Source organism: Eleutherodactylus coqui, chromosome 7 (assembly GCF_035609145.1).
Source record: "Eleutherodactylus coqui strain aEleCoq1 chromosome 7, aEleCoq1.hap1, whole genome shotgun sequence".
Lineage (NCBI taxonomy): Eukaryota > Metazoa > Chordata > Amphibia > Anura > Eleutherodactylidae > Eleutherodactylus > Eleutherodactylus coqui.
Window position 1 is genome coordinate 166,123,628 of NC_089843.1, and position 15,222 is coordinate 166,138,849.

The window sequence follows — 15,222 nt, forward strand, 5'->3', positions numbered from 1 at the left end:
TACTATACATAGGAACAATGATAACAGGCACAGAAATAGCAGTCACACCTATGCCCTGGTGCCAGGTAGAGCCAAAAGCCCTTTCTGACACATTCCCTTTTAAGTGACTGCACTAATGAAACTTTACAAAGTAAGTACATTGACTTTACTATATTGGCATTAGACTTGAGTAAAACAGGATATTAACAACATTTCTTTCTTTTCAGATTATTCAAAGTTTAAAAAGAAGCACAAAGAAGTCCTGGTACGTAGGAGTGATTTCATTAACTTCTATAACTGTAGACATGGGGAGAAATTCTACTTTTCTGATTATTTTGTGAACCTTCTGCTTGTGAATGGCCACTACAGCTTGGAAATTAAGAAAAATGAGCTCTTGACATTTGGTCAACAACGAATACACCTCCAAAACAAGAAGGAAGACAAGTATAGGCTAACACTTAAGCAGCTTTTTCATAAGCTAAATGACAGGCGCACCCCAAAGAAAATCCTTGTGAGTGGTGTAGCAGGAATTGGGAAAACTGTTTTTGTTCAAAAACTTGTACAGGATTTTTCCAATGCAGTAGAGTACCAACACTTTGACTTTGTGCTGAACTTCACTTTCCGAGATCTCAACTTAATCAATAAGCCAACAAGTTTGAGGGAAGTAATATGTAAAAAACATGGACATTTGTCACAAACGTTAGATCATATTTTCAAAAATAGCCATAAGCTTTTGGTGATCTTGGACGGCTTTGATGAATTTAAGTCCTACAATCAACTAGACTTGGAGCAGTTTGTATTTGATCCAGAAGAAGTAGCAGAAATACCTCAGCTAATTGGCAGCTTAATCAAAGGAGAACTCCTTCCAGATGCCACTGTTATGCTCACAAGTAGACCAACGGTCATAAATCACATACCCGTTGAGTGTATTGAACGTTTCGTGATAATCACTGGATTCTCTGTTTCTGAAATAGAAGATTACTTTCAAAAGTTTTTCGGAGACAAACAAGTGGGAAGTGAACAGTTTGTGGTTGTTAAAGAGAATCATTTTCTCTTTACGTTATGTTACATTCCAGCTTTTTGTTGGATCGTCTGCAGTGTTCTGAAAGGAATCTCAACACTTCACATTGAATGTCCCAAAACAATGACTGACATTTACTGCCATTACCTCTTGGTCTTATTGAAATATCACGCGCATCAAGTCTACAGTATTAAAAATGGGGCGGTATTACATGGGATTCTTGGTTTAGGTCAAATTGCTTACCACTCTCTTCTGAAACATGAAACCTTATTTTATGAGAAAGACCTTGAAATGTTTCATGAACTTCCAAAAGACATTACAAACAGTTTTCTTGATACCACCTGCGTACAAGAGCTGGGATATACAGAAAATGTCCTTTCATTTACCCATTTTACCATCCAAGAATTTTTTGCGGCTTTCTATTATGCTCATGCGGAGAACATTGATGAAGACATAATGGATGTGGATATGCAGAAAAGTCTAGGCATTGGATCTGGATATTTGGATTTATTTCTTAGGTTTCTTTCAGGATTGCTATCACTGCGAAATCAAGAAATTCTTTTGAAGCACTTGAATCTCAACAAAAGCAAAAAGTTGGAAATGTACACCTCGTGGTTAGTGAAGTCAATTGTTGAACACTGTGAATCTGGCAGGTATATACTGAATTTACTGCACTGTTTGTTTGAACAGCAAATGAGCAGCTTGGCCAGTAGAGTCACCCCATCTGTGTTACGGCTTAATGTGAGTGATAACATTTTCTCACCCATCGATTTTGACGTATTAGCATATTTCTTGGACCTTGTTCCCATGGAAATCGATGAACTTGATTTAACGGCAACACATGTAGATGCAGGCTATTTGAAAAAGTTACAGCCGTACCTTCATCGGTGTAAGAAATTATGGTAAGTAGATGACTTCCAGATCACTTTAAATGATGTTACAATATAGTTGATTTATATAAACATGAAGGTAATGTAATCTGCCATATATTCATTACTTTTAAAGGCCCATTTACACGGAGTGATGATTGCTATAAAAAATCTCTAAAATGCGATCATTTTAGCGATAATCGTTGCATGTGAATGTGCGCTCATTGTGCGCTTTTCATGCACTGCTGGCTGATTGTTGAATTCAGTCCAACTTAAAAATCATAGTTCAACCTTATCAGCAGTTCAACCTTATCAGCACGGGGAGTGCTGATAGCATTGTTTTCCGCTGGAGTACAAAGGAACTGAAAGCAGATAAGAGCCCTCAGGCTATTAACTGCATTCAGCAAAGGCTTTATTTGCACACTTAAATGCTCTTAAGTAACTGAATAGCTACTTAATAATTTATGCAAAATGATCGCTCAAAGCTGTTACTCAAACTGTCGTTTAAGCGATTTTGAGTGATCATCAGCTGGTGTAAATGGGCCTTAAGAACGCATTTGTTTCAACTTATATTTGTACATCTCAAGAGCAGATTTAAAGGGGTTGTCTCGCGAAATCAAGTGGGGTTATACACTTCTGTATGGCCATTTTAATGCACTTTGTAATATACATCGTGCATTAAATATGAGCCATACAGAAGTTATTCACTTACCTGCTCCGTTGCTAGTGTCCCCGTCGCCATGGTTCCGTCTAATTTCGGTGTCTTCTTGCTTTTTTAGACGCGCTTGCGCTGTGCGGTCTTCTCCCTTCGGCTCCGCTCGGCATCATCGGCGTTTTGGCTCCGCCCCCTTGTAAGCGTCATCGCGTAGCTCCGTTCCATGACGTGTGCCGGTTCCAGCCTCCTGATTGGCTGGAATCGGCACGTGATGGGGGCGGAGCTACACGATGACGCGTACAAGGGGGCGGAGCCAAAACGCCAGTGCTGCCGAGCGGAGCCGAAGGGAGAAGACCGCACAGCGCAAGCGCGTCTAAAAAAGAAAGAAGACACCGAAATTAGACGGAACCATGGCGACGGGGACGCTAGCAACGGAGCAGGTAAGTGAATAACTTCTGTATGGCTCATATTTAATGCACGATGTATATTACAAAGTGCATTGATATGGCCATACAGAAGTGTATAACCCCACTTGATTTCGCGAGACAACCCCTTTAATTACTTAGAAATTAAGATAAATTATACAGTTGAGAGTTGAAGCATTTGAACTTTTTGCATTTATTAGGTTTTCTACTTGATCCCTACTAAGCTGTAATAAGCAATGATAGAGAAATTATGAGTAGGACGAGTTCTATGGTGACCAGAGGCGAAAGTGATATGTAAAAAGAAAACTGAAAGGCAGTTTCTTTTTTTACCCTTATATCTGACCGCTAAATGATGCATTTAGCAACTATCTGCCTCCCACCTCTAATTACAGTATGTTAGCCCTTCAGTTTTGCAAGTCATGGAACAGCTTCCTACTGATAAGCTCAACTGAATGCTTTCTGTGGCTTCTGATCACACCCGCCTAGTGGCTGGGAGGTATGTTGCCCCATTACTTTCTAGAAAGTCATTACATTTCATGTATTCTTGAGGATGCCTTGCTTGAATGGCCTATTTTGGATTACTCTGCACATTTAAAGGGGTTGTCCCGCGAAAGCAAGTGGGGGTATACACTTCTGTATGGCCATATTAATGCACTTTGTAATATACATCGTGCATTAAATATGAGCCAAACAGAAGTTATTCACTTACCTGCTCCGTTGCTGGCGTCCTCGTCTCCATGGTGCCGTCTAATTTCAGCGTGTAATCTCCCGATTAGACGCGCTTGCGCAGTCCGGTCTTCTCCCTTCTGAATGGGGCCGTTCGTGCCGGAGAGCTGCTCCTCGTAGCTCCGCCCCGTCACGTGTGCCGATTCCAGCCAATCAGGAGGCTGGAATCGGCAATGGAACGCACAGAGCCCACGGTGCACCATGGGAGAAGACCTGCGGTCCACCGTAGGTGAAGATCCCGGCGGCCATCTTCGCAAGGTAAGTAAGAAGTCACCGGAGCGCGGGGATTCGGGTAAGTACTATCCGTTTTTTTTTTAAACCCCTGCATCGGGTTTGTCTCGGGCCGAACGGGGGGGCTATTGAAAAAAAAAAAACCCGTTTCGGCGCGGGACAACCCCTTTAAGAATAATAAGGGTGGCAATGATATGGCAATTCTAAAGTATAGATTAGTGATTATTTCTACTGTTATGGATAATTCTTATTTTAGAGTATATAGTATGTTCTAATAACACATTGATGCTCACAGAAATGGTAATGGTAACACTAATATAGTTATTGCAACATCTGCAGATTAGCAGGCATAATGCTTAGTGCAGTGGTGGTCAACATGCCACATTATGGTGCATCAAATGTGGCCATTGATTGCATCAGATGATGCACACCACAGTTAGGCTGATCTCGCACAACCGGATTTAAATTGCGGATTCCTGCAATTGCTATTCGCAAGGAAGAAATGCGGTAATACGTGGGTATTGAAAGGCATAGACTTTCTCCAGTTTGCTCAGACATGCGGGTAGATAATTGTGGGTTTCTCAAGCGGAAGAAAAATCGCAACATGCTCTATTTTAGCACGGGTTCCGTGTATAGGGGCTCCATTGATCTTTATGGATGTGTTCAATCCGCAGTGCAAATGCAATTACATTACGTATGGATGCGTATTTGTATGTAAGTTGCTAGGAGACCAGATAACAAATGGTATAAAGAAAGCAGGAATTTGTGAGCACACAATGCGGGACTATGGAGCAACACACCCATCCAGTCTGCTGTCTGCAACCTCCGCTTCTTCTTCTGGGCTCTTCCTCCACAAGAATAAATGGTTTTTAAAGTGGTTTATGGTTTATACTACAGTGGTGCCTTGGGTTAAGAGTTTAATTCATTCCATGATGAAGCTCTTCACCCAAAACACTGGTAAGTCAAATCATTTTTCCCCATTGAAATGAATGGAAAAGCCAATAATTCATTCCGGATCGCAAAGTTGTCCCATTGATTTCAATGGGGATGCTGCTGTCCCATTGAATGCAATGGGCTGCCGGCAACCCCTGCAGTGATTTTCGGGGAAGGGCGTTAAATATAAGCCTTTCCCTGAAAATCATCCCTAGCTGTAGTAAAAAATAAAAAAATATATATATTCACCTGTCCACCGCTGCTGGGACTCAGACACGTCTAGCTGCCACTTGTTCTCCCTGCACTGCTCTGAAGCTTTTCAGCAGGCGGGGATTTAAAATCCCACCTGCTGAAAGGGCTGCCTCTGATTGGTTGAGGGCTCAGCCAATCACAGGCAACGCTTTACCATTCATTGAATTCAGATTTATCATTCAGCAAAAGTTCTATTATATATATCTGGCACATTTTAAGTCCGCCTGACTTGTCTGTCCCATTTTATGTACCACAAAAAGCTTCCAATTATAAAAAGCAACTCATCCCGCAGAAACAAAGTGCTTCTATGGCTTCTATGGCTATGTTGTGCAGCTCAGAATACATTCATCTTCGGTTAGTTTTGTCTCGGAGCACATTCAATATGTTTTAGAAGAAATGCATCAGAATATCAGTTCCAAAAGAAGCGCAATAACTTTTATGTATAATAACCATGGGGAAGGATTGCAGAAGGCTTTTTAACACCTGTGTTTTATAACTTGAATCTTCAGGCTTGGTGAAAATAACCTGGATATGGAAGCAATCACAATTCTCTCCGGCATTTTAATGTCTCCAGACTGCCAGATAGAACTTTTGGGGTAGGTTCCATTCTTATAGCATTTCTTTTACAGTTCTACATGCATTTCCAGGGAAATATCTATTTTGTTGAGGTGTCAATTTTTTTGCTGTTTAAAGACAAAACTTGATTAGAAACAGGAATCCTTTTGTTTGTCATTCACTTCCAATGTAAAAAAAAACAAAACAAAAAAAAAACAGGATTAAAAACATTAAAGATTCTTTTCATTTGATGGAACAGAAAAAAATATGGTAGATGACTAGAGATGAGCGAACACCAAAATGTTCGGGTGTTCGTTATTCGTAACGAACTTCCCGTGATGCTCGAGGGTTCGTTTCGAACAACGAACCCCATTGAAGTCAATGGGCGACCAGAACATTTTTGTATTTCGCCGATGCTCGCTAAGGTTTTCATGTGTGAAAATCTGGGCAATTCAAGAAAGTGATGGGAATGACACAGTGACGGATAGGGCAGGCGAGGGGCTACATGTTGGGCTGCATCTCAAGTTCACAGGTCCCACTATTAAGCCACAATACCGGCAAGAGTGGGCCCCCCCCCCTCCCAACAACTTTTACTTCTGAAAAGCCCTCATTAGCATGGCATACCTTTGCTAAGCACCACACTACCTCCAACAAAGCACAATCACTGCCTGCATGACACTCCACTGACACTTCTCCTGGGTTACATGCTGACCAACCGCCCCCCCTCCCCCCCACAGCGCACACCAAAGTGTCCCTGGGCAGCCTTCAGCTGCCCTCATGCCACACCACGCTCATGTCTATTTAGAATTGCGTCTGCCATGACGAGGGACCGCAGGCACACACTGCAGAGGTTGGCACGGCTAGGCAGCGACCCTCTTTAAAAGTGGCGGAGCGATAGCCCACAATGCTGTACAGAAGCAATGAGAAATAGAATCCTGTGCCACCGCCATCAGGAGCTGCACACGTGGGCATAGCAATGGGGAACCTATGTGCCACACACTATTCATTCTGTCAAGGTGTCTGCATGCCCCAGTCAGACCGGGCTTTTTAATTCATAGACACAGGCAGGTACAACTCCCTATTGTGAAGTCCCTGTCGACCCACAGCATGGGTGGCTCCCTGGAACCCACCGGTGGTACACAGAAATATCCCATTGCATTGCCCAACACAGCTGAGGTAGTAATGTCGTGCTTAATGCAGGTGGGCTTCGGCCCACACTGCATGCCCCAGTCTGACTGGGGTTCTTTATAAGTGTACAGATGTAGTAAAAACTCCGTGTGCACCTACAGCATGGGTGGGTGCCAGGAAGCCACCGGCGGTACATAGAAATATCCCATTGCATTGCCCAACACAGCTGAGGTAGTAATGTTGTGCTTAACCCTTTCCAATCCAATTTGTATATGGTTTTCCTAGGGGGCTTACTCTTTTTCTGCCGTTATACAACGGCGCTATATGCTGGCTAAAGCCAGTACTGCATGAGCTGACACGTAGGATAGGCTCCGACAGCAGAGAGGCTGGCAATATACAGTAAGAGAACCCCGACGGACGTCTACCAACAACGGAGCTGTACAGCCTTAAACCCTAATGTCTTCACAGGTCACACAGTGGACTGGAAAGGGTTAATGCAGGTGGGTTTCGGCCCACACTGCATGCCCCAGTCAGACTGGGTTTCTTTATAAGTGGAAACAGATGCATTTATAATTCCCTGTGGACCCACTGCCTGGGTGGGTGCCAGGAAGCCACCGGCGGTACATAGAAATATCCCATTGCATTGCCCAACACAGCTGAGGTAGTAATGTTGTGCGTAATACAGGTGGGCTTCGGCCCACACTGCATGCCCCAGTCAGACTGGGGTTCTTTAGAAGTGTACAGATGTATTAAAAACTCCGTGTGCACCTACAGCATGGGTGGCTCCCTGGAACCCACCGGCGGTACACAAAAATATCCCATTGCATTGCCCAACACAGCTGAGGTAGTAATGTCGTGCTTAATGCAGGTGGGCTTCGGCCCACACTGCATGCCCCAGTCAGACTGGGGTTCTTTACAAGTGGACACATGTAGGTTAAACTCCCTGTGGACCCACTGCCTGGGTGGGTGCCAGGAAGCCACCGGCGGTACATAGAAATATCCCATTGCATTGCCCAACACAGCTGAGGTAGTAATGTTGTGCGTAATACAGGTGGGCTTCGGCCCACACTGCATGCCCCAGTCAGACTGGGGTTCTTTAGAAGTGTACAGATGTATTAAAAACTCCGTGTGCACCTACAGCATGGGTGGCTCCCTGGAACCCACCGGCGGTACACAAAAATATCCCATTGCATTGCCCAACACAGCTGAGGTTACGTCAGCTGTAATGCAGGTGGGCTAAAAATTAATTTGATTACACTGTAGGCGAGGGCCCACAAAAATTGCTGTATCAACAGTACTAATGTACATCCCAAAAATTGGCCATGGCCAGCCAAGAGGGCAGGTGAAACACATTAATCGCTTTGGTTAATGTGGCTTAAGTGGTAACTAGGCCTGGAGGCAGCCCAGTGTAACGAAAAATTGGTTCAAGTTAAAGTTCCAATGCTTTTAAGCGCATTGAAACTTTTAAAAATTGTTCTGAAAAATTATTTGACTGAGCCTTGTGGCCCTAAGAAAAATTGCCCGTTCAGCGTGATTACGTGAGGTTTCAGGAGGAGGAGCAGGAGGAGGAGGAGGAATATTAGACACAGATTGATGAAGCAGAAATGTCCCCGTTTTGGATGGTGAGAGAGAACGTAGCTTCCATCCGCGGGTGCAGCCTACGTATTGCTTACGTATCGCTGCTGTCCGCTGGTGGAGAACAGAAGTCTGGGGAAATCCAGCCTTTGTTCATCTTGATGAGTGTTAGCCTGTCGGCACTGTCGGTTGACAAGCGGCTACGCTTATCTGTGATGATTCCCCCAGCCGCACTAAACACCCTCTCCGACAAGACGCTAGCCGCAGGACAAGCAAGCACCTCCAGGGCATACAGCGCGAGTTCAGGCCACGTGTCCAGCTTCGACACCCAGTAGTTGTAGGGGGCAGAGGCGTCACCAAGGATGGTCGTGCGATCCGCTACGTACTCCCTCACCATCCTTTTACAGTGCTCCCGCCGACTCAGCCGTGACTGGGGAGCGGTGACACAGTCTTGGTGGGGAGCCATAAAGCTGGCCAGGCCCTTAAAGACTGTTGCACTGCCTGGGATGTACATGCTGCTCGATCTACGCACCTCCCCTGCTACCTTGCCCTCGGTACTGCGCCTTCTGCCACTAGCGCTGTCGGCTGGGAATTTTACCATCAGCTTGTCCGCAAGGGTCCTGTGGTATAGCAACACTCTCGAACCCCTTTCCTCTTCGGGAATCAGAGTGGGCAGGTTCTCCTTATACCGTGGATCGAGCAGTGTGTACACCCAGTAATCCGTCGTGGCCAGAATGCGTGCAACGCGAGGGTCACGAGAAAGGCATCCTAACATGAAGTCAGCCATGTGTGCCAGGGTACCAGTACGCAACACATGGCTGTCCTCACTAGGAAGATCACTTTCAGGATCCTCCTCCTCCTCCTCCTCCTCCTCCTCCTCAGGCCATACACGCTGAAAGGATGACAGGCAATCAGCCGGTGTACCGTCAGCAGCGGCCCAAGCTGTCTCTTCCCCCTCCTCCTCATCCTCCTCATGCTCCTCCTCCTCCTCCTGTACGCGCTGAGAAATAGACAGGAGGGTGCCCTGACTATCCAGCGGCATACTGTCTTCCCCCGCCCCCGTTTCCGAGCGCAAAGCAGCTGCCTTTATGGTTTGCAGGGAATTTCTCAAGATGCATAGCAGAGGAATGGTGACGCTAATGATTGTAGCATCGCCGCTCACCACCTGGGTAGACTCCTCAAAATTACCAAGGACATGGCAGATGTCTGCCAACCAGGCCCACTCTTCTGAAAGGAATTGAGGAGGCTGACTCCCACTGCGCCGCCCATGTTGGAGTTGGTATTCGACTATAGCTCTCCGTTGTTCATAGAGCCTGGCCAACATGTGGAGCGTAGAGTTCCACCGTGTGGGCACGTCGCACAGCAGTCGGTGCACTGGCAGCTTAAAGTGATGTTGCAGGGTGCGCAGGGTGGCAGCGTCCGTGTGGGACTTGCGGAAATGTGCGCAGAGCCGGCGCGCCTTTACGAGCAGGTCTGACAAGCGTGGGTAGCTTTTCAGAAAGCGCTGAACCACCAAATTAAAGACGTGGGCCAGGCATGGCACGTGCGTGAGGCTGCCGAGCTGCAGAGCCGCAACCAGGTTACGGCCGTTGTCACACACGACCATGCCCGGTTGGAGGCTCAGCGGCGCAAGCCAGCGGTCGGTCTGCTGTGTCAGACCCTGCAGCAGTTCGTGGGCCGTGTGCCTCTTATCGCCTAAGCTGAGTAGTTTCAGCACGGCCTGCTGACGCTTGCCCACCGCTGTGCTGCCACACCGCGCGACACCGACTGCTGGCGACATGCTGCTGCTAACACATCTTGATTGCGAGACAGAGGAGGAGGAGGAGGAGGAGGAGGGTGCTTTAGTGGAGGAAGCATACACCTCCGCAGATACCAGCACCGAGCTGGGGCCCGCAATTCTGGGGGTGGGTAGGACGTGAGCGGTCCCAGGCTCTGACTCTGTCCCAGCCTCCACTAAATTCACCCAATGTGCCGTCAGGGAGATGTAGTGGCCCTGCCCGCCTGTGCTTGTCCACGTGTCCGTAGTTAAGTGGACCGTGGCAGTAACCGCGTTGGTGAGGGCGCGTACAATGTTGCGGGAGACGTGGTCGTGCAGGGCTGGGACGGCACATCGGGAAAAGTAGTGGCGACTGGGAACTGAGTAGCGCGGGGCCGCCGCCTCCATGATACTTTTGAAGGACTCCGTTTCCACAACCCTATACGGCAGCATCTCAAGGCTGATGAATTTTGCGATGCGGACGGTTAACGTTTGAGCGTGCGGGTGCGTGGCGGCGTACTTGCGCTTGCGCTCGAACACTTGCGCAAGCGACGGCTGGACGGTGCGCTGAACTACACTGCTGGATGGGGCCGAGGACAGCGGAGATGAGGGTGTGGGTGCAGGCCATGAGGCGGTAGTGCCTGTGTCCTGAGAGGGGGGTTGCATCTCAGTGGCAGGTTGGGGCACAGGGGGAGAGGCAGGGGTGCAAACCGGAGGCGCTGAACGGCCTTCGTCCCACCTTGTGGGGTGCTTGGCCATCATATGTCTGCGCATGGTGGTGGTGGTGAGGCTGTTGGTGTTGGCTCCCCGGCTGAGCTTTGCGCAACAAAGGTTGCACACCACTGTTCGTCGGTCGTCAGGCGTCTCTGTGAAAAACTGCCAGACCTTAGAGCACCTCGGCCTCTGCAGGGTGGCATGGCGCGAGGGGGCGCTTTGGGAAACACTTGGTGGATTATTCGGTCTGGCCCTGCCTCTACCCCTGCCTCTACCCCTGGCCACCGCACTGCCTCTTGCAACCTGCCCTGCTGATGCCCTTGACTCCCCCTCTGAAGACCTGTCCTCCTGAGTAAGCGTTGCACACCAGGTGGGGTCAGTCACCTCATCGTCCTGCTGCTCTTCCTCCGAATCCTCTGTGCGCTGCTCCCTCGGACTTACTGCCCTTACTACTACCTCACTGCAAGACAACTGTGTATGATCGTCATCGTCCTCCTCACCCACAGAAAGTTGTTGAGACAGTTGGCGGAAGTCCCCAGCCTCATCCCCCGGACCCCGGGAACTTTCGAATGGTTGGGCATCAGTGACTATAAACTCCTCTGGTGGGAGAGGAACCGCTGCTGCCCAATCTGAGCAGGGGCCCGAGAACAGTTCCTGGGAGTGTTCCCGCTCCTGAGCAGGTGTCATTGTAGTGGAGTGAGGAGGCTGGGAGGAAGGAGGAGCAGCAGACAGAGGATTCGGATTTGCAGCAGTGGACGGCGCAGAACTGCGTGTTGACGATAGGTTGCTCGAAGCACTTTCTGCCATCCAGGACAGGACCTGCTCACACTGCTCATTTTCTAATAACCGTCTCCCGCGTGGACCCATTAATTGGGCGATGAATGTGGGGACGCCAGAAACGTGCCTCTCTCCTAATCGCGCAGCAGTCGGCTGCGACACACCGGGATCAGGAGCTCGGCCTGTGCCCACACCCTGACTTGGCCCTCCGCGTCCACGTCCTCTAGGCCTACCCCTACCCCTCAGCATGCTGTATTACCAGTGATTTGATTTCACAGGCAGGAAATAAATTGGCGCAAGACTGCAGGCCAAATATAATTTTTGCCCTTTTTGGAAAACGAAAGGCCCCACTGCCTCTAGTGAATGAATAATCTAAGTTTAATAACTGTGCTGTGTCCCTGCTTATGTGTCACAGAACGTGAGGGTAGCAGAGTTATTATAACTCTGGCAGAGCAGGTATTTTTTTTCCCAATTAAGGAAAGCAAATGGCGAAGCCAGCAGTAAAGCGTAGCTGGGTGCGTATGATTTAGCAATGTTTTTCACGCAGCTCACACGTGTCCACAGGCGTTAGGACGGACAGAGGCTGGACAAATAGATTTGTTTTCAGTTTTTTCCCACCAAAAGGCAGCACTGCGTATATTCTATGAACATGAGAAGTTTAATAACTGTGCTGTGTTCCTGCTTATGTGTCACAGAACGTGAGGGTAGCAGAGTTATTATAACTCTGGCAGAGCAGGTATTTTTTTTCCCAATTAAGGAAAGCAAATGGCGAAGCCAGCAGTAAAGCGTAGCTGGGTGCGTATGATTTAGCACTGTTCTTCACGCAGCTCACACGTCTCCACCGCCCGTAAGGACGGACAGAGGCTGGACAAATAGATTTGTTTTCAGTTTTTTCCCACCAAAAGGCAGCACTGCGTATATTCAATGAACATGAGAAGTTTAATAACTGTGCTGTGTCCCTGCTTATGTGTCACAGAACGTGAGGGTAGCAGAGTTATTATAACTCTGGCAGAGCAGGTATTTTTTTTCCCAATTAAGGAAAGCAAATGGCGAAGCCAGCAGTAAAGCGTAGCTGGGTGCGTATGATTTAGCACTGTTCTTCACGCAGCTCACACGTCTCCACCGCCCGTAAGGACGGACAGAGGCTGGACAAATAGATTTGTTTTCAGTTTTTTCCCACCAAAAGGCAGCACTGCGTATATTCAACGAACATGAGAAGTTTAATAACTGTGCTGTGTCCCTGCTTATGTGTCACAGAACGTGAGGGTAGCAGAGTTATTATAACTCTGGCAGAGCAGGTATTTTTTTTCCCAATTAAGGAAAGCAAATGGCGAAGCCAGCAGTAAAGCGTAGCTGGGTGCGTATGATTTAGCACTGTTCTTCACGCAGCTCACACGTCTCCACCGCCCGTAAGGACGGACAGAGGCTGGACAAATAGATTTGTTTTCAGTTTTTTCCCACCAAAAGGCAGCACTGCGTATATTCAACGAACATGAGAAGTTTAATAACTGTGCTGTGTCCCTGCTTATGTGTCACAGAACGTGAGGGTAGCAGAGTTATTATAACTCTGGCAGAGCAGGTATTTTTTTTCCCAATTAAGGAAAGCAAATGGCGAAGCCAGCAGTAAAGCGTAGCTGGGTGCGTATGATTTAGCAATGTTTTTCACGCAGCTCACACGTGTCCACAGGCGTTAGGACGGACAGAGGCTGGACAAATAGATTTGTTTTCAGTTTTTTCCCACCAAAAGGCAGCACTGCGTATATTCTATGAATAATAACTGTGTTGTGGCCCTGCCTATACAATTCTTTCCCTGCAGTATCAATGGAGGGTGGAATGCTCTGCAGAGGCGATTTTGAGAAGCCCAAAAAAAATGCAGCACAGCCAACAGCAGCCTGGACAGTACTGCACACGGATAAATATGGCCCTAGAAAGGACCGTTGAGGTTCTTGAAGGCTACACTCACTCCTAACACTCTCCCTTCCTATGCAGCACTTCTGTCCCTAATGCCAGGTGCAACGGTCTGCAGAGGCGATTTTGAGAAAAAAAATGCCACTGCTAACAGCAGCCAACACACAGCTATCAGTGGCCCTAATAAGGACCTTTGGGGGGTCTTGAAGCCTACACTAACTACCAATTCTTTCCCTACAGCAGCTCCGGTATAAACAGCACTGTCCCTCATCTAACTCACACCGCATCTGAGGCGAGCCGCGGGAGGGGCCGACTTTTATATTAGGCGAACACCTGATCTCGCCAGCCACTCACAGCAGGGGGGTGGTATAGGGCTTAAACGTTGCAGGGGGAAGTTGTAATGCCTTCCCTGTCTTTCAATTGGCCAGAAAAGCGCGCTAACGTCTCAGGGAAGGAAGTGAAAGTAACCAGAACACCGCATGGTGTTCGTTACGAATAACGAACATCCCGAACACCCTAATATTCGCACGAATATCAAGCTCGGACGAACGCGTTCGCTCATCTCTATAGATGACCTTTTTAAAAAAAAAAAAAAAAAAAAATAGAGAGCAAAAATACATGGAAAAAGCTGATATATGTTGGGCTTTATTTTTTTTCCTTCTAAAGCTCACATGTATAAGCCCTTGTATATGCCTGTTTTAGTCCGTGCGCCATATATGAGCTGTTTGCTATCTTGGCCTCTTTTTTCCATGTTCGTATAATGGAGTCTCATGTGTATCCCATAGCCTATATTTCCTATGATACGTCTGGCCCTTCAGAGATAACGGTCGGTGACGTCTAATCACAATGCACTTGCTCTTATCTGAGGCTAACTTCACACAAACGCATTTGCGGAGGCATTTTCGCATGTTAAAAAGTCGCAAGTATAACGTTACCAAGTGCTGCCTTTGCTTTCAATGGCTTTGTTCAGACGAATGTGTTTCGAACAATGAAAAATAGAAGTGTGAGAAAAGATAAGGCCTGCTCTGTCTTTCTTGGACGTATCTTTTATATGGGGTGTGAAATAATAGGTCTTGCCCTATCTTTTGACATGATACCCAGCAAGCTCCTATAGACTTCTATGGAAGCAGGAAAAAAAGGGAGGGGGAGGGAGTTACCCTTCGTACAACACTGGGAAAAGAAGAGAGCTCACTCTAATTAGGCATTTAATAATTGCCATTCCGAGCATTACTTCCGTTCGTTGCCTGCCATCGGTTCGGCATGTTTTTTTTTTACCTGCAGCACATGGTGCGAATGGCTTTAAAAATGGCAATTACTATCGACAATTGAGCGTCTTCTAAATTCATTCATGCGTAAATACATTCCGTATGGGCAAACGTATTTCTGCATACGTTCGTGTGAATAAGCCCGCAGAGTTATCATATGAGCAGGCAGTAATAGATTAATGACAGAGTTCCCCCTGACTCACTGCAGTCTCCAGTGTATTCTATGAGCTTCTTCTGCACTGCGCTCCCTTCTTTCTTCTGCTTGTAGGAGTTGACAGCGAGAAGCCTATTAATCACAAGCAGCAGGAAGGGGGGAGCAGTGTGAAAGCAGCATCTCATAGAAGTGTAACGGGTCGCGGGTGGTGATGCGACACAAGTTCAGCATGGCGTGGCGATGACAAACGCAGGCAGAGGCGGCACATACTTTTTCTATAAAAATATAACTTTACTGAA

The 15,222-nt window shown here is 47.3% G+C and overlaps 1 protein-coding gene across 1 annotated transcript in view; it reads left to right on the plus strand.

Annotated features, from left to right (window-relative positions):
- Positions 1-15,222, plus strand: part of LOC136572933 (NLR family CARD domain-containing protein 3-like) — a 106,147-nt gene that overhangs the window by 19,314 nt on the left and 71,611 nt on the right. The window contains exons 3-4 of the mRNA XM_066573968.1: positions 207-1,902; positions 5,601-5,687. Of these exons, the coding sequence (XP_066430065.1) occupies positions 207-1,902; positions 5,601-5,687 (1,783 nt within the window). The remainder of the gene's footprint in view (positions 1-206; positions 1,903-5,600; positions 5,688-15,222) is intronic.